Genomic DNA, 25200 nt, shown 5'->3' with positions numbered 1-25200 from the left:
AAGCACAACAACATGGATGACTGGAAGAGAAGACTGTTTTGATGAAAGCTAGTCTGGAGAGTACCTCTTCATATATTTTTATGCAAGTTCATACCATATCAACAGAGATTATTTAACATCTAATTGAAAGGTACAAAATCGTGCGAGGTGGATTTTAACAAATTTGTGACTAGTGAAATCTGTGAAAATACTTTTTGTTGGCGTAATCTTTGTAATCAAGAGATGTGTGGGAAGCCCTCACGGGGCTGTTGTATGCTCCAATGCAGTAGCACATACCTCACTGCAGTAAGCGTGGGGTTGGCTGCACGGTGGGTTACATGACCTGTCAGCATCTGGTTGGCGCACCACTAAACAGCCCCCTGTAGGACAGAAAATCATATTTTCACATGGTAATACCTCACCACTGATGAAATTACTCACTGTAGTATATCATGGATGACAATCTTGTTGTTAATTTGAATGTAAGAGTCCTTCTTTTATTCCAAGGTGAAAGATAATTGGAATCAAGTATTTTCTTATATGTAAAGTAAGGATACAGCAAATGTATTTAATTTCATGTGCATTTTAGAGAACTAGTATTTGGCAATGGAGCCTTTTGTTTTCCCCTTTTTCCTTTGGTGGATTGCCTAAAACATCAATTTAAATGATTTGTTGTACTCAAGGGAACAGATTTGGTTCTCTTGGGCCCTCCTTATGACTTACATATTAAAACTGTGGCCACAATAAAAAGCATTTTATTTATATTTTTTCCTGATGAACTGAAAACAAGTTACTCATTCTATTTATGAAAGGATACCTGTTTTCTGCTGCTACTGGATCACTTTTACACATACCTTTATGAATCAAGGCTTCGTATTAGTCTGAGATTTTACAAAAGGAAAGCAGATTTATCAGTAAAGAATGTACTGAATGTTACAATACTAATGATATTGTGGGTTTCAGTCTTTTTTTTATACAGACTTAGTTTTCATTCCTACAGCTTAGTGCAGTTATTGTTATGGACCAATACACACAATCAGGCTTTCACTATCATTTCAGCCAGAATGACTTTAAAATGCATTTAGAATCCGTTTCAATTTACCTGTGTTTCCTTTTAGCTTATAGAAGAGGGATATGCATCACATTGCTTAAAATTTATATTGCTACAGGACAACATATTGTGCATCTCCCAAGTTAATACCATTTTTATACTGGTGTGATATGATGATGAAATCCTGATAGCTGAGGTTGGTCACAACCATAGCAGATGCAGTTAGTCGTGGTTATGTAGATCCAAGTGTTAACGGGATGGCTGGTGAAGAACAAAGAAAACCCTGCTGGTTGCCATAAGTTTTCCCCACCCCCAGAAAAGTAAATCATACATCCTAGCATACAAATCACATGCCTGTGGGAATCTATGTAATAAAATATCAGTCATCCAAGGAAGCAGAAGGAAAGAGTTGCTTCATCGCCCATGGGAAATAACACCTTCAAGTAAAAAAGAACTATTCAGCACAAAGATATTATGCAAATAAGTAAATAGAAAAAGACCTTAAATACCAACAAAACTCACAATAATTATTAAAAAATGTCTGACTTAAAATGCACTATGTTAGAGTCAAATGTGCAGGAATAAGGCTGACTAATCAGAGATATAAGTTGCTTCTGAATCAAAATAAATAAATTTAAAGCAATCATGTATGTTTGTCTATCAGATCTAGGAACTCATAAATACTGTAGTTTATAAGAAACACGTTCAGAAAATGTACAGATGTAAATTAAAATCTGGTTCACTACTGTATATTTAATATAGAGAAGTTCCTTCTACATTATATTTTAATATAATAGATTATGATATTTAAGTGCTGTGTTTGAAAACTATAATAAAATCCATTAAAACTGTAGTTTTGCATTTAACAGAAACACATGAAAAATATAGTTTTGTGTTGTATGGAGACCAGTGATTGCATGCTCTGGAATATTCCATTAGTCTTCCTTTCAAATCAGAAAGTTACCACAGCTTTAAAGCCACATATAAACAAACTTTGGGGGGAAAAAAGAAAAAAAGGAAAAAAGGAAAAAAAAAAAAAAAAAGTGATACAATATAGGTACTTTGGGAAAAAAAAAGAAAGTGATACAATATAGGTCTGACGTTTGTCTGCCTTGGAGGTCCCATTATGAAAAATCTGCCTAATAACAGAAAAATAATACCTAGTAATACATTTGTCTTTCCTAGAATTTATCACAAGACTGTATTCAGTCACATCAGAAGAAATTATTATTTTAATGTGATTGTGATTTATGAATATATTCTGATTTTAACACCTCAGAGCCATTATCTCAAAGATGCTACTTACTTCAAATCCTATAGGACCTTTCAGAGACAATATCCTATATTAATCTCAATAAGAATTCTTACTTAGAGTTTTATTTATCATAGAAACATCTTAGCTAAGCAGGAAGCAATCAAGGTGCGTAAATAATGCCCTGTTGCATTTCTTGTGAGCAAGGTGTGTTTTAATAGTCCTACACCACAAGATAAGATTTGCAAGAGATTTGGAGCTATTATATCAACACCTTGTAAAAATAACACAAATACTTTATTTCTACTACAATAGACAGTAGTGGTGGACTCCATGATGAAGAAGTATTGTGGTGGCAATACCTAAATAACAGCTTCCCTGCTGTGACTGACCTGACAGCAGCTGGCATTGAGGATATGTTTCCACTCCCTGGGATTATTTTGCTATCACTTGGTCTGATACAAAAATTGTTTAAATAAATGCATAATTCTTAGCTTAAATGAATCCCTATTGTCAATATATAAATCCATATAAATAGATCCATACGAAGATTTTCTTCTGAGATCTCAGTTGTTCTTAATTCATGTTTTTGTGCTTTGGCTTGCACAAAAAGTCACAACATGCCATAGCAGTCCATTATGTATCCTGATACAGATTTATGGCATTGAAGTAAAGAAATAAACTCATATTAGCACATTTATTAAAATTTTATATTTTTTAACTGTAAGGAAATATATCATATATGGATGATATTATCAAGATCTGCAACTTTTTCTGCCATTGTATAGGCAATGAAATGACCTGTAATACATAAAAATTTTATTTGTTGTAAGGCCTGAAAGTTGAAACCCTACATTTAGAAGTATAAAGATGCCAATGGCAAAAAACGCCCAAACATATACAATGTAAAACATTTCAGTTCCACTACAGAAGATCATATGTATATTTACTTTTAGCATTACATGCTGCATGATTCTAGAAAAGAAACCACATCTTTAATATGCAAAAATATGATGATTTTGATTCAAAGCCCAGGGAGTGTTTTTAGCAGATTCTTTTAATTTTTTTTTTTCCCCAGACTGTCAGGAAAATGCATTATCCATCTGTTTTCCAGGCTTTTTTTTTTTTTTTTTTTTTTTTTTTTTTAAGTAAGGAGAGCAGTTACCTGTGACGTTTAAACCATCAGACCTTTGGCACCACACAGTCCGAGAAGATCCCTTCCATGGGCTAGCCATCCACTTGTACTCATAGCACTGGCCATCTGCACAGAGAGCATTTGCATTTCAGGAAATTTGATGACAAGGTTTTAGACTACCACAGGCAGCAGCCACACTCATCAGCAGACCATACTCATTTTGCGGCCACACTCATTATGATTAATGGCTTGTACAGTTAAGGAAGCTCCTTTCTCCTTCATCCAGCACTGCACTGCACACATGGATCTTCCAGGGTCTCCTGCACTTATTGGACTCAGAGAGAATAGACCAGATGTGTCCTAGACACTAACTAGGGTTATGAGTAAGCCTAATGCAGTTAATGGGCAAAAACAACGTTTCCAACAAGCTCATAACGATTGTGGCCCATCTGCTGTGCAAAACTCATTTAGGGGTCAGGTTCCTTTCCTGGTATCACTGAGCTTCAGCCATTGCTCTAGTGCTTGGCGAAGTGGCCAGGGCTGCATCTGGCTTCATGTCTCAGCTCTTCTGTGCACATCTCATACGGTCTGGGATGAACCATGAAGTTCTTCTGCACCTTAGATCTCTATTATAAATATAAAATCTCTTTTTGTCTGATCTGGCCTCTGAATGGGCAAGTCGGTACAGGAAACTACTTTTCTTAGACAATTTGTCTGCTACCAGTGGCTGAGACATTTTAATGACATTGTCATGCAAATAACAATTCAAAGGGTAGAGAGAAATTTAAATCTGGTTATGAATCAAAACTTCTTTTCTGTTAATGCTACTAAGCATATAAGGAAATCTTTGTCTCATATAAAAAGAAATGTTATTATTAAAAAAGAATAATTCTAGAGGGGTAACATATGATAGTTACTACTTGAAAGTTTTTCTCTTTACAGCTGATATATGGAAAACAACAATTTAAGTGCATTTCTGTTTATCAAATTTGATTTGCCTAAATTTGATATAATGAATAGAAAGAAAAAAAATTATGGTTGTTCTTACAGGAAGCAGCCTTACATATATTTTGGTGCTTACCGTTGCATGGTCTTGTTTCCAAAGCCTGTTCTGGACAGAGATGTTGATTCTCTAAGTCCTGAATGATCACTGCTCTAGATCGGACTTGTATTCCTCCAAAACCAAGATCCTCACCATTAACACAGGTTAGCTGGCAAAGGCTCCATTCTGACCATTCTCTCAAGTAACAGTCCCCTGTCAAAGAGCAGTTTTATAAGATGAATGATTATTGTATGTGAAAAGGTTTTTTGCTCTGAATATGTCTTTAAAAAATGTCCAAGTACAGTTTCTTAATATTCCTTCTTTTTAGTTCCTTTCATCCTTCTTTTTAAAGTTGACTCACAGTGTCAAAAAGACAACATTTGATACTATCTGAATATCTGTATCATAGAAAATATTATAAAAAGGTTATACAAGGGCCTATTTGTTCTAAAGCAGTTTTAGTTGCTTGTAGCATTCCCATGAGATCACCCTCATTATGAATCTCTTTGCAATGCTCTACCCAATGTCTAGATTTCTGTACATTTTAAGATATTGTGCATTGTATGTCTTATGCTAAATTTACATATCTTTTTTCAATTCACCTTTGATCTTAGAAAACATTGTCTAGTATTAAAAAGATTAATTATTGCTTATCCCCATACGGATTTTCTGTAAACAGATCTAGAAGCAACTAATGGAAATTTGTTTGCAAGAAAGGGAAATGGAAACATGATTAAAATGTCTGCTCTTGCTATTTCACGTTAGGATAATAGACTTGTAGAATTCTATAGTGTAAAACTGAAAAATAAAATTATACTAATGACTCTAATTACCACTATCAGCTAAAGAACATTTAAGGAAGATCTGAGGCACAACACAAAGAAACCATTTTGTTAAAACTGCTGTTGAAAATGGGACTAGACCGTGCACAAACTCATAAATAAACCTCTTAGTTCTCATTATTTCAGTGAGAAAGCCATTAAAAATTCATGCTACCTTGCATTATACTGATGACAGATCTAATCAGTACTGTGTTGACCGGATGCCTGATTAAAGAAGGAATTTTATTTGCCAACCTTAGGAAAGCATGCAAAGAATTGAATAATTGACGAACTGATGTATATAAAATAGGAAAACAAGTAGTGATTTTTGGAAACATTAGCTGGAGTGTATCATTAGCACATCCCCACAGGGCAGTTATTCTTGCTGGATAAATGTGAGATTGTTGAAGAACAGCCCCCTGCTCAGCAAAATTTTTAAAGCAATCAGTAAGCAGCTATATTTTTTTATAAAATTCACTAATATTAAAACATCACTCTTTGTATTCTTCCAGTTTCTATTGAAGAAGTAAAAAGACATTAAAGTCATGCTATTGGAATGCTATATACAAAGCAGTGATGGAAATCTCTTCATTTTTTATTAATTTCTGTTTATTGAGACAATTTTACCTTCAGTCCAATCTGAAATGAACTGGGAAAAAAACTCTGGGAAAGAGGAGAGTTTCAAGAGAATAAAACTAGAATACTAGTGTGAAATGATAGCTACATTACAACCGAAGGAGTTTATCATCTCTTTTGAAGATTCATCATTAATGGCTACTAAACAATGTCAATATACTTCACATTCTACAAGTAAGGGTTTGGAATGAACTCGAGGGTTTTTACTGGAAATTAAACAGCTCTTATATGCTCTTAATCATTCTCTGTATGATCATTCAGAACAGCCCCTTTAGTCTCAGTTCACAAAGGCAATGATAGTGCACGTCACATCCAGAGAGTTAAACAAATCTCTGAGAGGCACTCATATTTTCTCAGAGATCAAAGTTCTGTTTCATTTGGAATAGAACGCTTAAAGAAAAAAAGAAGATGCCTTAGCTTACCTTCCTTAAACACCAAAAAAAGGCATCAAGTTTTTAGCAACTGGTAAATGTATTAATGAAGTTGTTAGATAGTTTTACACACTTAACACTAATATTTAACTGTAAACCAACACCCTTTCTTATAGAGTTAAATACAGAGTTTATTTCAAGAGATTTTGTGAAAAAAATGTATACATCCTAGATACAATCGGTGACAAGAGAGATCATGATTTTATAAATTTAAAATCTAGTATTTTTTCTAATTGATTTATTGTCATGAAGCCACTCCTAGAAAGTAACTCTGTTGGTCATTTGATGGATGAATCCAATCAGAAAAGCAGATGAAAAAGATTTAATTGCCTATGGCTAATGCTGGGCCCTAAGAGCTGTAATGACACCCAACAAATCTTGAAACGCAACATTTATTTGAACAGCTTTGTTACCTGGACAAGGGAAAGTGCAGGTTTCCTCAAGTATTATCTTCTTATCACCATCTATAATAGGCTCTATTTCTCCACAGAATTCCTCATCTACTACTTTGCCAACATCTTCAGCAGATCCATCATAAACCACACAGGAGATGTTCCTCACTCGTGTTCCCTCTCCACACTGAGCATCCTACAGAAGGAAAATATATATTGATTGATATTGGACAGAAGAAAGTGCCAAAAGACTAGATGTGAATTACATGTCACGCTATCTCCGATTGTTTTTGCTTAACTACTTATTCATTCAATAAGGAGAAAAAGAAGACAAAAAAGAGAAGTCACGGTTCATTCCTTCTGAAAACAAACAAACAAACAAACAAACAAATTTTAAAAACCACAAAAAACCCCCAAAAAACCAACAAAAACAAACAAACAAACAAACAAACAAAAACCCACAAAAAACCCCACCAAAAAAACCCAAAAAACCAAACACAAACAAACAAACAAACAAAAAACAACAACAACAACAAAAAAACACACCCCAAAACTTCTGGTCATTGTTACTTGTTCCTTAAATTATGGAGCTAAGTATGCCTTTGAATTGCAACCAGAGCAGTATGTCAAGTGAAGATATCTTGTAATACGTAAGTATATTTCTGCTGTTATTCTTTTACAATAGAAGTGTTTAAATTATTAGCAATGATGCTGCTCAGGTACCAAAGTTTACATTTATACTCTGAATATTTGTAGGACACTGCTGCATCCATTGATAAATGTGAAATCTAAGGAAAACCCAAAATTTAGTTTTCGTATAAGAGAGGTGGAAACAATTGTTTACAGAGTAGATAAGGAAGTATCCGGGCATATCACAAATATGCCTGGATCCACACGTTCCATAACTTCAAAGTCCCATTATGGCTTTTACCTCTACTTTGCATGCCGACCATTGACCATATTGCCATCGATAACAAGGTTTTACTGGACAGGGTTTGAATTGCTCCATCTGAGAAGGACAAGGCCTCCCATCACCCTGAAATGGCTGATTTATGGTCCTTCTTCTGATCATTTTTCCTGTAACAAAAACCAGCAATATAACTAACAACAAAGTGGTTAGATGGATTTATTCCTCATGATGGTTCTATTTTGCTGAAAAGTACTGTATTTGAATAAAGCAATTGTTTCCAGATTTGACAAATTCGATTGTAAAGCTGATCTGTTGGCTCTGGTCTGTTTTGTGGATTCATATTTTCCAAGTCAGACACTTAATATTCTGTCATTTGTTTGTAGCGTAAGAAGTGCAGGAGGATGTCTGATTAGGATCGCTCCTGTAACAGCAAACAAAAGCAGTAATTTCCTAGTTCAGAAGCCCCAAAAAAAAATTCTTTATGCATGTGACAACATGTTTGTCCATTTCAGTGGAGACTTGTGCTCCTTATCTGGAGCTTGCTGCTAGAAGAGGCCAGAACGTTGTGCTCTTCCCTAAGTTAACACAGCAACATGTCCCATAATTGTCTGATTCCAGCAAACTAGAACTTGCAACTTTCTGTCGCTGTCTGTGTGGAAAACATTACATGCAGATTTTGCAGAAGATGAAGGATTCTTCACTCGGGCCCAATAAAAATTAAAATTCAATAGGCATATCCAATAATTATGTCCTCTTCAATCATGAGTGATATGCTACCCAGATTCACTGAGATACAGGTTCTATTTCAAATACTTATATAAACTGAAAGAGGAAGACATTTTTATCCTTTTAGCAATTCTTTCTCCTTTCATACTTCATTACAGAGAGTTCACATGATATAACTGAATATTTCCTTCTCTGTCAGAAGGAATAGTCAAATGGCTGGTCTAGTTGTCACCTCACAAATGTTTCCATAAAATCAACACAGCTGTGGTATTTTAATATATTTATAGATAAATATAAGATCCAAGTCTGAAAAAATACATATTTATTTAGATTTGTGTAGTGAGGTTTATATTAAACTAAAGGCGTTACACAGATTTACCTAACACCTGATGTTAGCCAGCCAAAATAACTAATCTTTAATTCTACATTTCAATCTCATGCATTTGGAATTGAGTACTCTAATGATAATAACATTGTGCTGAGAGCAAACTACACAAGCCACCATGCACAAGCAGAACAATATCAATCTCCCAGACAGCTCTGCTCACTGCAGACAGCCAGAAAGAAGTTTGCCAAAAAGAGCCTCATCATTCTCGAGTTCACAGCTGCTCCAACTGAGATGTTACTGGAGAAAAAAAGATTTTCTTGAAAAGTACTGGGGAAAAAACTCCAAAGAACAGCAAAGAGCAGACTTCTTAAACACAAAATTTTTCCTCAGCTAGATGGACATTTGTGTGGGTGCACAAAAGCAGTTAAGATTTGTAGTCACTGGATTAATTACATGGCTATAACTTACTGAAAAAGACCAGTTCCAATTTGGTTTTGGAACAATTTTAGTTGCCTAATCTTACCACTAATTATAAAATTTAGGAGAAAATCCCTCCCTCCTCTTCCTCTCCCCACCAGCTGAAAAATAAATATTCAAATCAGTGTTTACTTTTGTCTCAATATATAATTCATCATATCTCACTCTTTTTCCCAGAATCAGAAAATATTTGGACCAAATTCCCATTATTTTCAGTGAGTACAGTCTTACTCAAGCATATTATTTCCATTAATAATATTGATTAACATCCCTGTAACTCTCTCTATCTAGCTACTTTTTTAGTTCTGCAAAGAGAGGTATTATTACTTTTATTAAAGAAAAAAGATAACTCTGTCTTTAAAATAGGTCAAAGATATTTACTGACCTGTAAGGCCACACGTTTGAGAGCACTCAGACCAAGCGGACCAGTCAGAGAGCTGACAGTTCACAGGACATTCCACTACGCAGGACATATTCATTTGCCATGTCTTTTCCAAACCAAGCTGAAAGAAAATGTTAAATGGTCAGTACAAAACTCCACGCCTGTATCATCAGTGCAAAGTAAAAAGTAAAGTAATGATGACATTTAAAATTCTCATTTCAAGACACTCCCAATGTATATACTGATCTTTATACATGTGCATAAATTCCATTTTCATCAATCATTTTCTAAACTAGAACCTGTAAATGGAGGGCTTTGTCTCTACAGTATTACTTTTTACAATAGGTGGAGGCCAAAATAATTTATGAAGTCTTTTGAAAGAGGAATGCAAAAGTACTCAACAGCTAATAATAAGCGAATCAAAGTGATTATAGAAGTCAAGTTTAAAACTAGCAAAAGTGGGGGATGAACATATATTGGATATTCAGAAGATGTTGAAGATGCTAAAAGTTTACAGGAGCTCAAGAGAGATTGACCAAGTTAATAGAAGAGAAATCTGAAGGTTTAAACACACAAAAACTCCATCAGGCAAATGCATTTCAAGAGCTGAAAAACAAGTGGAGGCTGTGAAATTTGTGGATGGAAGCCCTTGTATGTCTGTGCTTCTTACTCTTCCTAGGGCATCTACTTATGCCTCTCTTGTTTTCTTCCTAATGTGCTGTAAAAGTTCATGTTTCTCCTCTCCTCTCCTCTCCTCTCCTCTCCTCTCCTCTCCTCTCCTCTCCTCTCCTCTCCTCTCCTCTCCTCTCCTCTCCTCTCCTCTCCTCTCCTCTCCTCTCCTCTCCTCTCCTCTCCTCTCCTCTCCTCTCCTCTCCTCTCCTCTCCTCTCCTCTCCTCTCCTCTCCTCTCCTCTCCTCTCCTCTCCTCTCCTCTCCTCTCCTCTCCTCTCCTCTCCTCTCCTCTCCTCTCCTCTCCTCTCCTCTCCTCTCCTCTCCCTGCAAAGATATTGACATGACACTGAAAATGATTTGTCAAAAAAACCCCACATATTTGCTTTTTTTCTCTGAAAAAACTTTGTAAAAAACCCAGAATCCTCTAATATCCATAAAGTAAAAGCTCCAGTTGCTGGAGGAGTCTTTCTTATAAACTCACACACTCCAGATTTTCCCCATCCATGGAAGGAAAAAGATATTCTCCCTAACACACATGAGAATATATGATGCAAGATGAAATACAACTGATGGTAAAAATATAAGCATAATAATGCCTGCATCCTGCACAAATGACTGTCCTCTTCACTGGACCTCACCAGCAGACCTTGATCATCAATGACGCCTTTCAGAATCCTAGGGAGTTGTGAATATCTTTAACTAGAAAAAATCCCCACCTAGATTAAAAAACAACAACAACAACAACAACAACAAAACCCACAACCAAACAAACAAAAAAAACCCCCACCTAAACATTTCAAAACCTATCAATTTTAATGACTGGAAAAATTAGTTATATAAAATGAGCATTTAAGACTTTAAAAAGGAGATAAACCCACTATTTCCTACTAAACACAAGCATAGAGCAACAATTATGCACAACATTAACATGTCCTCCATAAATAAACTACCACAAGTACTGAAAATATCTCCTCCTGATAGACTCACCAAGTTTTAAATTTGCTGTTTGCAGTACCATTTAATGAGACAAATGAGGGTTTAGACCTTTGTTTGCTTTAATACATCAAAGAATGAGTTATTTACTTGGTGGTATAGCCTTGATTATACAGCTATCACACACAGACAACACCTGAAACCTTTGGATAATCTGGAATTTGGATGATTAGGAAGTTAGAGAACCCTCTTTGAAGTCCATATTTGGGTCAAACCTTCTAAGCAAAGGCTTTAAAGCCTGCTGAATTGACACCAGCCAATTATAGAAACATGACTGCTCTCTTTCAAGACTGGTCTTCTCAGCTAGACTTCAGCAGCTCAAAAGGGAAAAGCCCAAGAAAGATATTAACAGCGAAGAGGAGAAAGCTGAAGGCCAGATTACCCACAGTGACCTCCTACTTGCATGTCTTAGATACTGAAGTGCTGCTTAAACAGATCTGGGGAACAACTGACAGTTTGCAATTCAATACTATTCACATATTCCTTTCTCATCCCTCTCCTACCTTGAAATGATGAACCACAATTCAACTTGAAGATCTTAGAAAATATTTGAAAACATGTTCAGTAGGTTCCTTACCCTAAAGTCTTTGTTCTGGAAGAGCTGTGGTTTCTGACTCAACAACAGCACGCACTGAAAGCTACCCCTGTGTGCCCTGTGCTGCTGGTCACACATGCCAGGGGCAGCAGGCTGCCACACCAGCATGCTCTGTAAATCCTGTGATCCACAAGAAATATCTGTATTTCTTTATAGGAATGTTTGGCACCAAAGATTAAACCCTGCTGCTGGAGGTTAATCATGTAATCTGACAAGCAGACTCTTCACCAATAAACCATCAATGTCTGTTTTTTAATGCAGACACAACTGCTGGTTTCTAGACTTTTCTCATCTTTAATTAATGGTAAATGAAAGAAAATAAGACGGTGAAAAGGAATGAGCAGGACCAGCTTGCTTTAGGTGATTTGATTTTCCAATATTTAAAGAGAAGTCAAGTTCTTGTGATAAGTAGAAACCAAGTAATCCAGTATTACTACGCTTTGGGAGTTTGAAGAGAACTACATTAACATAACCAAGCCTTGGAAATAAGCTCTAGAAATTGATTTATCTTGGCAGTAAGCAGGATGACTGGCTACCTTCTTTAGCTGATCAACTCAAATAAACACAAGATCATATGGATACACACAGGGAAACCAGAACACAGGGGCTCAGATGGAATGTTAGTATTTAACTCTGCTGATGCTCATACCTGGAGATGGTTATATATAGACACCATATATAGAAACTCACTGTGATAATGTGTTTTAATTTCTTAGGGATCAGTGTAGGTTTATTTATGATGAGCTCTCTCCTTTGCATATAATAAAAAGAAATATAATTCAGTAAATGTACCTACACATAAGTTAAGCAAATCTTTATTCATACACCTAGTACAAAGTTTCATGATTGCCCAGAGAAAATTCATTAGCTGGGTCATTACAAAATTACTTCATATTTCTCCTATTCATCAATTTTTCCAACCACATGCACCTTATTTTGAACTTCACTTAATATTTCTGCACTGCCCTTATAATGCAAAAGCACAGCAGAAACCCCACCCTGAAGGATCATTAGCCAGAAGTGCATAGTATGTATTCACATTCTGATAATTTCTTGAATACTCACCTCTCATGACCCGCAAGGCCACAGAGTTGGCTTTCACATCTTTAGAGTGAAGGGTCTGTTAAGATCTGAACAGCTTGGCTTTCCTGTTAATCAGGCTAACAGGTTTTACTCCTCAGTTATTGGATCAGCCTTTGACCTTGTTGGACCACTGCTTACACATCCATAATTCAACAAATAGTCTTAACTCTGTGACTAGGGAGTGGATCAGAGCTCTCTATAAGAAGATGCATTTCTATATGATCTGACAGATTGAAAGGGCGAAAAAGAAAGCAGCACAGTGGCTGTTCATAAATCCAGGACACCACTGCAGTGATGTCTGTTGGCCAGTCATTTAGAGCAAGTAGCTCTTGAGATATTATATTTCTGCCCTCATTATTTCTCTGAATAATAAACTTTCATTTCTTAAATGCAGGAAAACCCTAGAGGTTTTCTGAAGTGAGATTTCATTGTAAAATGTAATCAGTTTTAAATGTTGTTTTAAATCTTTGCTTAACAGGAATAATTTCTTGGTTTTATAGTAGAAGAAATATATTTTCCCATAAAAACAAATAGATAACTTTTTTTCTGATTAAACATTTATTTGGATGGATATTTTACATCCTATCTTGGCATTAATTAATCGATTAATCAATATTGCAACCTCCTAGAAATGACAGATATTTCTTTCTCTTTTTTAACACATTAAAACATTATAAAAAGCATTAATGCATTGCCTTATTAACTTCATAGCAACTTACTGGTATGTAGTCATATCCCAAGGAATTTTTAGACATAATTTTTGTGACTGTCCCATTCCTGGAAGTGTTCAGGTTGGAGGGGGCTTTCGGCAACCTGATATAGTGAAAGGTGACCCTGCCCACAGAAGGGGCTTTGATGTTTAAGGCAATGATCTTTAAGAGCCTTTCCAACCTAAACCATTTTATGATTCTGTGAAATTATTAGTTTTGATTAGAAACTCAAGAACTAGGGAACTTCCTCAAGAGAAGGAGGAACATGGGACAGAGGACTCAGCTGAAACTTTCTGCCTTTGATAAGAACCTATTGATCTAGGAATCCAAGATGTCAGAGGGGGTTGGAGAAGTTTAAGAAGGTCAGATAAATAATTAGAAAATGATAGTCCAAAGTAAGTGATGAGTTTCCTGACTCCCTCTGCTTCTGATGAGACTATTTTCTACGGGCACATCCTGAGAGCAGCTAGTAGCCAGAGGGTTCCTGTAGAAAAGCTGTTGGTGCCAAAACTGCTGTGGAGGCCTTTTTTCCTTTGTCCCCCATTGCCAGTAATTTTATTTCTGATGTCATGGTGGTGGGGGAATGGCAGCTGAAACAAGTGCAGTTACTTTCCATCGGAAATGCATGTAGGATTGCCCCTAAAGTAATGTAGTGCCGATGGTGTCTTCACGGGGTTTTTTCATACTACAGTCTCCATGCAATTTAAAGCTTTAGGACCAACACACGAAATGTCAGGAAACCAGTGCTGTCAAATTGGAGGTTAGTTTGAACATTTGAAAAATGGCTCTCTCAAAACTTAAAGGCTCCTGTCTGCTAGCTAGTTCTCCATATATGCTCCTATTTAATATTACATGCATGCTGCGCATTTTTTCACACTAGCTTGAGTAGCTTTTGCATCACACAGCTGGATACAAGAAGTTAGCATTCAGCCCAGCTGCAGAATGACACGTGAGAAATATTTTCCAACACATTGAGTAAATGATTGATACTGGCAGGTGTCCAAAGCTCACTGCAGAAGTTGTATCAAATTAGAATTATGATTAGTATTCTGATTGAGATTTATTACCTTTATTCTGCTTTATTAATTATTGTTTCTAAGTAATTTCCTTCAGGACATAATAATTAGCATATGTTCATAGAGGCACTTAAAAGTAACCAAAGGAAATAGTATAAAAATCAGATGATGGCTCGGTTCATTTCAGAGGTACTTAACAACCCATGAATAGTGTTGCAAAACATCTGGTGAAGATGCCATACAGCTCAGTTGGCTCAGTATTAATTAGCACCATTAGAAGGGAGCTTTCTCACAGGTAATTACTCACCTCTTCACAGTATTTCAGGTCAACCGACTTGCCATCACTGCGAACACAGTCGAGCATCCGTGTTTTGATACCACTGCCACAGACAGCCTTCTCGCTGAGCTGACATGTGCTCCAGTCTGCAAAGGAGGAATTCATTAGCGTTGCAGACTTTCAGATAGAATTCATAATGAACCAGTCTCCCACCTAATTCTGATGGCCTAATATAACACTCATAAACAATTTTTACACAGGAAAAGGCTCACGGAGCCCAGCTGCTGCATGTTTTTGGAAATGGTGACCTTTACTGTAAATAGTCAATATCATGGTACCTTCCTGGAAAGTTCATGTTTGGTTTTGTCTGTATGGATTTTGAGTATAACACAAAATTATATGAGAAAAACTTTTCTTGGAGTTACAGCGTGCATATTTCACATGCAAGTTCTGAATTTAATATTTTATCTGAATCAAACAGCCTGAACCAGTTTCCAGTACAAGTTCCACAACTGCCTCTGGGTAAGAACAGAAAGCAGAAAAATCCATCCTGTAAAGTGAATGGAAATGAGCTGTAAGATGCGGTCCCAGGCTGCCACTAGAGCTCAATAACACCAATACCTGTCACATTGTAGTCATAGTGGTAGCAGTTCTTGTTCAAAGTGCAGGCTTCTGCCTCGGTGGCAGAAGGACAAGGCTTTCCATCATCTGGTTGTCTAAGGCATTCAGCTGACCTTTCACGGACACTACTTCCATTGCATGGCTTAAAAGTAAGATTGGAAACAGCTTAAATATTTTGGCACCCTGATACCTCTTTATACAGCATTACAGCAACCTTTTAAATAATCCCTTCACAAAACACAAGTGTAAGATAACAGGTTCATGCTAATGTATAAGAGAAACCCTTTTCTTTTTCCTTTAACCCAGTAAGATGACTCTATTTTCCTAACTAGTGCAAATTTCAGTATTAGTATTTTGGAACTATTTCACTCATAAACAGGATATTGAGATGTTCACTTTCCAAATGTTATAACGTAGTGCACCAAAGCCTCTCAGAGGTCCATAAACACTTTTCGGTTTTGTTTTGGGGGTTTTTTTTGACATTTCTTTTTGAAATTGCTGTTGGGAAGGAAAGGGAGAGGAGACCCAAAATTACTTTTCTGTGCCCAGTCTTGATCTGCAGACTTCGTCACTCATACCAGGATAGTGACATTTTTAGTTCAGTGACTGTGCTGCTATGCAGAGACTCAGAGCTAGGCTCAAAGACAGACTCATAAGCCACTTCCAAAGCTATTCCACCACAAAGAAGGCACCCCTCACTGGGTAAAGTGACCATTGGGCACATTTATCTGTGTTCTGGAGAAATTTAGCTTAATGGAAGACACTGTCACAATTTATTTGCAGCCAACAAAAAACAGCCCTAAATATGACACTATATATAGATATTTACAGGTGTAATCAGTTCAGTATATTTGAAAAACACATCATATGTGCAATTTTAAAGTATCCTCCCAAAACTATAAATATGACACTTCAGTATACTTCTTACCAAAGAACACTGAGACCATGATCCCCATTCAGACATAACACAGTCCTCAGGACATGGCAATGTGCATTTTCTAGCACCAAGTGGCATCTCTTCAGGATCACACAGATAGTCTTCTACTGTGTCAGAAGGACCATCCACAGTGTTTAGCATGCACCTGGAAAAATGATATGCACATAAACTTGATTTGCTATGGATCTTGTACGGTATGTATTCTACAGTGAGGCATTTTAACATTTTTTCAGCACATAAATGAAGTAAATATTGATCTATGAATATCCAAGAAAAGCTGAAGAGCCAAAAACAATCCTTGTTTTCACAGATGACAGCAACATAAAGGCACGTACATAATTTAGACAGTCCTTATCAGTGATTTGCTGAGAGCCCCTGGACAAGTGATTTGCTTGATATTAGCTTACCTCTAAACCACAATAATGCAAATCATCTATGGTTTAGACATATTTTGTGCATACTTCAGCTGATAACTTAAAATCCAAAACTATTTAAACTTTAAAAATTTTATATTCTTAGTATTAATCCTTAATTTACACAGATGCCTTTTAATTACCCATTGATTAAATTAGGAATCAACGTCTATATCCATAACAAGTAGACAGTGTCATATTACACTCTCTGAATCTATTCTGATTTATATCAGTCAGGGTTAAGGTCTGGATCAACACTAGGCATTACATAGAATTATATCAAAATAAATACAGCCAAAACTGAAAGTGAAGGCTGTTTAAAGTGAAGGAGGAACAATAGTGTTTTACCTGACTTTCCTTGTTTGAACACCTTCTCCACAATTCTCTTTTAAGTCCACATTGGTCACCTTGCAGACACTCCAGGGCTCAGTAACCCATATGTACTGGCTGCAGTCACTGTGGCAGGGGACTACCTCATACACCTGGAATCCACATTCAGTGTCAGTTTTGGTGCACACAAGTAAAATAAACATGCAAAAGTGATCATACAGAAAAAGCATTAATGCTCTTTTTGGGAAGAATAAAAAATATGAACTTGATGATTTAGACACTGTATTAATAATACAGATTAAATACTTGCTAGAAAACTACTGAAATAAAAAAAAAAAAGACATAAGCTATTGAATTATATACTCTCTGGTTTTCTCTGCCACTGAGCCCATGCTGTGCCATTTCCAGCAAAAACATCAACACTACTAACAAAGTCTGTAACTAGGCTAGCTCATGAGAACAACTTTTTAAAAAATGCTGCTAAAACTCTACTAGCACTTTAGGTTTATCACTCACAACTCTTCTCCATGATTCCTTCCCACTATTATTATTACATTATTATCCCAGTTATTAGTTGTGGGGGTTTTGTATTTCTAAGGAAAAGTTACCTCAAGAGAAATTATACCGATATATATTGATTCAATTTATTTATTCATTGTGTATGCTTAAAATCACTGTAATATATTTGTGTACCAGCATTAATATTATGTTTAGATTTGAATACAATTTTTAAATGGCATCTGATATAGCAGTTTCTACATTGTTCCATGTACTGACTCAAATATATGTTATAAAAAAGGGTCAGACAGCCCATATTTAGCAAGAAGCACAGGTTGAGCTTAAATCTCTATTTTACAAGCACTTACCTGTGCCTGAAGAAAGTATTTTCATGAACCCAAAAGGAAAAAAAAAAAGAAAAAAAAAAGTTAGAATTATTAGAGTGAAGCATAGGTGTTTAAATGGCATCAATTTAGATTTTATTACAGACAATATTCTGTTACTTGTGCAAAGCAAAAGACATTAATTTTTCCTCTTGGATCTCCTTTGCTCTCATAATGTAATTTGCAAAAAGTTTGCCCTTGGAAGAAAATACATTTTATAAATCACAACTGGTGGGAAGAAACTGTATATTACTTAGTCTCTTTCTTGGTTAGATAGTTGAACTGTTTTCCCTTTTTGCCTATAAGGAGCATCAAACCTTTACACAGTAGGGAATCCAGTCTAACTTATATAAGAGAAAATCTTCCATGTTTTGGAGGACACTGGACTTCTCTACGAATAGAAATTCTTATGACAGCATTAAGTGCAATAGATTCAAAGAAATAAATGGAACCGTCAATTCTCATCCTTCCAAAGTTCCTAAGTCTTTCATGGAATACCTTAATTATGCATAAATTACTTAAAGCCCATTGCATTGACGTTATACCAGCTAATTTGACATATCATTCTAGGTATCCAGTCAGCACAACTAAAACTGCTGGACAATCTAAGACTTGTCTTAAAAAAGTTCTTGATTTCTTTTCAGCAACCCTTCCTCCGTAGATAAAAAAGGGCTGATGGTTTGATAGGTTTAACCTGCAACAAAATACCACAGAAAATACAATGCCTTGAACACTAAATGTGTAGCATCTGATATCATATCACTATGTAGCTGATTAGCCCATGCACAGGACCACCAGAACAGTCAGTATACTTGAGCCTTCTCTGAACTAAAAAAGTGTGTGGCGAAAATACATGTTAAGGAAGGTACTGGACTCTGTTGAAAATTTGTTCTTTAGAATTCTTCTCCATAATTTCCAGTATGAGAATAGGAAACCTTAATTCAGGGAAATGTCTATATGTCTGACCCTGGTTAGCATAAGAAGAAACACATAAACCCCACACACTCAACAGCTTTTGCAGTGACTTAAAATCTGGATATCTTGACAAAAAGCCAGAGGAGGACTTTATATTGCAGTGCACATGTAAGTGGTGTTCTCCTGACCTTACTGGCATTTTTGCAGTTCTGCAGGTCAGAGCAGTTGTGTGGTATAAGAATTGCATACCCATCCTGCTCTTGATAAAGGGGTAATGAAAATATGGACGTCCTTAATATCTCTAACAATCTCAGATTAGTCCTGTGCTCAGTCCTTCCTTAAATCACAGGCACAAGTCAGCCTTGAGAGACAGTGAACAACTTCGTGGCAAGGTCTTAAGCATTTTATTCCAGTGTTTCCCTAGCCTTACTATTAGAAAGTTTTCCCAAGGCTTAACCCAAATGTGCTTGGAGGAGGGTAAGCCCACTGCTTTTCATCCTATCCATGATGGTCATGGAAAATGGATTATTTCCTCCTTCTTTGCAACAGCCCTTTATGTACTAGCAGACTGCCAGCATTCTCCCTCCCATCTCCTATTCCCTGGGCTACACAACAGGTTGTAGTCTTTCCCCAGATTCATAATTCCTAGATGGCATCTTACAGCATAGTTCTTCTGTAAATCATAGTACACATACTTGTGGGCACCAAAGATCCAATCTTACCGCTATGGGCCATATGTATGCAAATAAGCATGTTACATATATAAGTAATAAATATATAATTAAAACACATCATATTGAATGATTATTTAATGATGACTCTGAAAAGTCAGTTCTTTTCCAGCTGAATGGTGGATCATATTTCGTTTAAATAACTAATTCAGAATTAGAATATCTGTATTCCTTTGCATGTTTCTGAATTGAAAGGGAATGTAATTAAAAATGAAAAATACAGCCTCTATATTCTTCAATATCCTTATATTATCTGTGGAATGTCCTTCTCATGAAAGTACCATATTTCAATTTTATTTTTACAATAATTATACTTTGAATCAACTATTATTTGTCAAATACCATGTTACCACAAATCAAATGAGTCAAAGGACCGGCAGAGGGCAATAGTGTTGCATAAAAGTGGCGAACAGACCTCCAGCAAAATCACCTTTCATGCAGAAAAATACAAGCCTATTATGTACTACATGAATATTAAAGAAGGAAAAAGACTTTTGTACAGACTATAATTTGTTCCTATTGAAACATGTTCCTCCTAATTTAAAGCATATTTACATGCTGACCCAAATCCAGCAACCCTCATTCGAGTTTGTATTTTTTAAAGTAGATCACAAACTTAGTTTATTAGCTGTGATTTAACACTTATGATTTTCCAAATTAGAACTAATTACATCCCCTAAAGTAGAAAATTAGATCAACAAGCCATTTCATTTTGTTCTAGCAAAATGTCAATAGGATAATATTAAGTACATACATTACTATTCAAATGCAAATTGAGAGCACTTTTTTAAAAAATCCTTGAATATTTACAAAAAAGACCATGTGGTTGTTTAATATGCCTCTGCAGACTAAATTAAATTCAACAGTAATATGAATATAAATCAACTTTGAAGAGCATAAGTTAATTGACAAGGAATGTTTTACCTTTCTAAAACTCTCCAAGGAAAGAAATTTCAGGGGTTAAACTTGGGTTAGTGGTAAACTTGGTCCCAAAGACTAAGTGCTTATTAGTGGTCCAAGCATTCCAGCACTCCCAGAGTGCTCTTGGATCACATCTTATGGTTTAGTTTCACTTGAAGAGGATGGTCAGACTGCAGTTTGTGGGACAACTGGGAGACTGACTTCAGAGGTGCATTTGTGGCTGGAACTGGACTGCCAGGGCAAGCGTACCCAAGAAGGTCAAGCTCCAGCTTGAGGAGAACCCTCTAAGGTCACTGGGATGATACTGTGTGATTATTTGAGAGTTTCGATTTCTCATCTAAGCTGGTCAGGGAGTGAGACTAAAAATCTTGCCAGTTTGAGCAACTGTCATGAGACATTTTACTCTCTGTCATAAAGTAGATTAGAAGGGAAATTAAAGATCATCTAGTTCCAAGCCCTCTACCATGGGCACAGACCTTCCACTTGACCAGTTTGCACAGAGCCCCTTCCAACCAGCCTTGAACATTTCCAGGTATGAGTCATTCACAACTTCTCTGCATAACCCCTTCCAGTGCTCACCGCCCTCTGAGTGAAGAATTTCTTCCTAATATATAATATAAATCCACTCTCAGTTTGAAGCCATTCCCTCTTGTCCTGTCACTACATGGCTCTGTACAAAGTTTCTCTCCGTCTTTCTTGGAGAATCCCTTCAAGTAAGAGATCTTTGGAAACACAGTCTTCAAAATCTGCATGCAAGCATGTTTTATAGTCTCTATTCTGCAGTTCATAAAATACGGAAAATTCTTGCAGATGAGGAAGTAATTAAGACAGATCCTTTACTGCCTGAGGAACTCTAAGCCAACACGTACTCCTTCTACCTCTATCTGCTCCTTATGTTACACCATTTTTCCACAACAAAAAATACAGATGAAAGGGTTATCTGAGGTATGGAAAATGCTCTGTCAATAATGTAAATACAAATCAATTTACCTGATTGACATGATCTAGCTTTGGACAGGGTCTTCCACCATTGTAGGGTTTTTCACGAAGCCATTTGGACCGAACCTTTACCCCACTCCCACAGGATTTACTACAGCGAGACCAGTTGGACCACTCACTGAGCTTGCAGTCTGAGGGACATGGAATAATACAGGCTTCCTCAATATACCCTGTATGAATGGAAAAGAAAGTGAAATCTCTTCAGCACATCAGTTTGTGACTTCTCCCTGAAGCCCTCGTCTGCTTCATTTAGGTTCTCCAAAGTTTGACTTGACAGGACTGTGTGAATAGAGAGATCTCTTCATCATTAGGGATAAATTAAATTCTGCAGAAAATTGACACATATAGCTGGAGCCTGTGTTAGAGTAGCAGCTGAGCATCCTCACTGCTCATCATCCCATCTGATTAGGATTCACACTCTCCAGATTTCAGCATTCAAACTTTCTGACAGCTACAGTGTAATTGACACCAACCATCCCTTGGCGGCATAATTTTTACTCTGTATAAATGATATGCACCTTTTTTAAGGAAAAAGGGTTTAATTAAAGGATACTTCACAACTGTATCAAGTTATTCAACTGCAGTTATACATCAAAAATCCAGCTGAGAAGAAATGCATCTCACCAGCCTGGAGCAAGGGAACTTAACACCTTGTGACCTTTCTGAGGCTAGAAAGAGAGAGTAGCCTGCCACATTAATGATCTGCCGATTAACAACCATCTGCCCCCAGCAGCACACTGAATAATTGCACTGAATGGAAAAGCAGATGTTTGTTTTGGATAAGTCATTGGTCCAGAGAGGTTGGAAGGGGATATGACATGGTCTGCAGGGAGTAACATGAGGCCTCAATTCACTGAATAAGTGAAAATGTCTTTCTTTCAAAAGCAACATATGCCATTGCTCTACAATATGCGTAATTTATTCCAATATTTAAGGGAGAAGCTATAACACATCAAATAAAAAGCTGGCCTTTACGGCATGTTTACCACAACTATATCCTGAATTCTCTCCTCCCCTTTCCTGTGTCAGATCTGCAAAGCATTAGCAAATGTCCATTTTACAGATTAAAAACCTTGGTGAATTTAAAATTGTATTAAAATATTTAATGAAAACACTTGCAAAATTGGCACATACTTCACTAAGATCATCCTCAAAAGATCTTCATGATTTTCTAGGCTTCAAATGTTTCAATTGTTTGTCAGATATATAGAATTTTTTAAATTCAAAAGGGATCAGTCTTTACATCAGAGCTGAATTGGTTTTAACCTATGATTTTAAGTTATTCTCTCTCTTCTAAAAGCAACCAACAACAACAAATCCCATGGTTTGCAAAGAATCAAAACACTTAGATTTCAATTCTATATACCTATTTCTAGTTAATTTGTTGTTTTAGATATAGTTAATGTGTTTTAAATGTAAAGAAAATAAGTTTTTATTTTTTAAATATATAATAACACTTAGAGTATTTTATGGTCAAATTCAGATGATGGTTTTATTCTGTGTGGTTTTACTTTGTTTAGAAGCACTAAATATTTAAATAAATATAAATATACAGAGCACTTCCCGGACTTGAGCACTGTTAAACTACTCAGCAAATGTATCTTCCTTAAAATTAATAGAATATTATTACCTTGAATTACAAGCATATTTATTAAATATATGTTGCTATTCAAGTGACCAGCTTAGTGCAAGTATATGAAAGGGACACTGTGTTATACAAAATATATTTTTGAGGATCACATCCCTGCATATCAGAGGTACTGGCATAGATTGCATTTGAAATCTGAGGCACGCTATCTCAGAGCTGCAACCTACACTGAAGTTTGATTGCATAAATACCAAAGGCTGTACCTTCACCAGAAATGAGCTTTTAACAAGTCCTCTCAGATCTTATACAAAACCATGTACTCACACAATCAGGAAGCTAGTGAATTTAAAAAAAAAAAAAAAAAAAAAAAAAGTGAAACAAATTAAAAGAAACTATTCCCTCCAAACAATAAATGTTAAGTGATATTTTTTGTCTAACAGAACTAAGTGAAGATTTCACTGCTCTATGAAATTTCTTGTAATTCTGAAATTCTCCTTTTACTTTCAACAAGAAATGGAAAACAGGTGTTAAGGGAACAAGAATGGAGTCAAGCAATGAAAGCGCCAAAAAGGAGCTCTAACAAGGTAGGATGGCTTGGAGATTCTGGAATTGTGGAGCATTTTTGGAGAGCAGAGAGAAAAGCACTTATTCTTTTGTAAGATGTAGGAAAAGCATTAAAATCTCCTAACCACTGGTATACTAAGAACAGTTAAAGATCCACAAAGAAATTTCACAGCTTCTCCAAAGAGAAGGAAAAGAAAATAAATAAGTGAAGAACACAAAGATTAGATTACATATTAGAAAAATGTTCTTCACCCAGAGGCTGGTTGGGCATTGGAACAGGGTCCCCAGGGATGTGGCCACAGCATGAAGCTTGACAGAGTTCAAGAACTGTTTGGACAATGCTCTCGGGCTCATGGTGTGACTCTTGCGGTGTCCTGTGCACGGCCAGGTGTTGGACTCCATAATCCTTGTGGATCCCTTCCAATTCAGGATATTCTGTAATTTTATTAAGTTACTTTTCATGGGAGAGTCAAATTCAAAACAACAGAAGAAATGCAAAACAAAAGAGGGACTAAGGAGGAGTAGAGGAAAGGGTAAGAAAAGACAGTGAGAGGGAAGAGGAAATAAATAGATCAGAAAATAAAGTCAAGAGAATTGTAAGGAAGAACTGCATGGGGATAGAAAACAAAGAAAGAGGAGAAAAGAAACAAACATCCTGCCAAAAGTAATATCTTGGTGAAGCACAAACAGAACAAAATGCTCTCAAGAGCTTATGCTGGTATCCTCTGGCCAGAGAGTGAAATGTACCAAAGAATGTTCTCACAAATCAAAATAGAGGACAAAGTGAAAAAATACAAACACCGTGCTCTCTGATTTGCACTCCATATATAATTAGCATGCAGAATGAAAATGACCTTGTTATAGCTGACATCAAAAAGTTTTTGGCATATTCATCCCTTGGCATGTATTTCCTCTCTGGGGCCTCAGTATTTTGCTCAACAGACATTTAGCTATGCTACTGGACTCCCTTAGAACTGAGGCAGAAGTACACTCCAAATTGCTTACAGACAGCACATCGGTCAAGAAAGAAGAGTGAATTAAAAAAAAAAAAAAAAAAAAAAAATTGTTGCAAATTATTTGTTCCACTCCACTTACTATCTATCAAATTGTACTTTTCAGGAAAAGCTTCTCTGGATTTGTCATCACCTTAGATGCCTTTCTTTGTATATGAAGTCAGCATATCTTTTAGGGTGATTGAGGATGATCTCCCTAAGTTCATAGCAATCCTCCCTCAAATCCAAGGAAGCAGATGTTCTGGAACTTTGAAAAGTTTTTACTTGGTTGTTGTGGTTGTTGTTGCTGATGTTGTTTTTGTTAAATTTCAGATGTTTTTACTTGTAGACTTTGTTCACACTAAAATTTTTAGCAAGCGAGAAGACAGAATGCTGTTATA

At 36.2% G+C, this 25200-nt stretch overlaps 1 protein-coding gene across 1 annotated transcript in view; it reads right to left on the bottom strand.

The window, feature by feature from the left end:
* Positions 1-25200, bottom strand: part of THSD7A (thrombospondin type 1 domain containing 7A) — a 275932-nt gene that overhangs the window by 7816 nt on the left and 242916 nt on the right. The window contains exons 16-27 of the mRNA XM_058421741.1: positions 21647-21825; positions 18902-18907; positions 17227-17360; positions 16457-16610; positions 15529-15670; positions 14938-15053; positions 9566-9683; positions 7671-7816; positions 6761-6935; positions 4499-4672; positions 3448-3543; positions 277-359 (exon numbers count right to left, since the gene is read on the bottom strand). Coding sequence (XP_058277724.1) covers positions 277-359; positions 3448-3543; positions 4499-4672; positions 6761-6935; positions 7671-7816; positions 9566-9683; positions 14938-15053; positions 15529-15670; positions 16457-16610; positions 17227-17360; positions 18902-18907; positions 21647-21825 — 1523 coding nt within the window. The remainder of the gene's footprint in view (positions 1-276; positions 360-3447; positions 3544-4498; positions 4673-6760; positions 6936-7670; positions 7817-9565; positions 9684-14937; positions 15054-15528; positions 15671-16456; positions 16611-17226; positions 17361-18901; positions 18908-21646; positions 21826-25200) is intronic.

Source organism: Hirundo rustica, chromosome 1 (genome assembly GCF_015227805.2).
Source record: "Hirundo rustica isolate bHirRus1 chromosome 1, bHirRus1.pri.v3, whole genome shotgun sequence".
NCBI classification, from domain to species: domain Eukaryota; kingdom Metazoa; phylum Chordata; class Aves; order Passeriformes; family Hirundinidae; genus Hirundo; species Hirundo rustica.
Note: the sequence above shows the minus strand (reverse complement) of the source record. Positions and strands in the feature narration are given on the sequence as shown.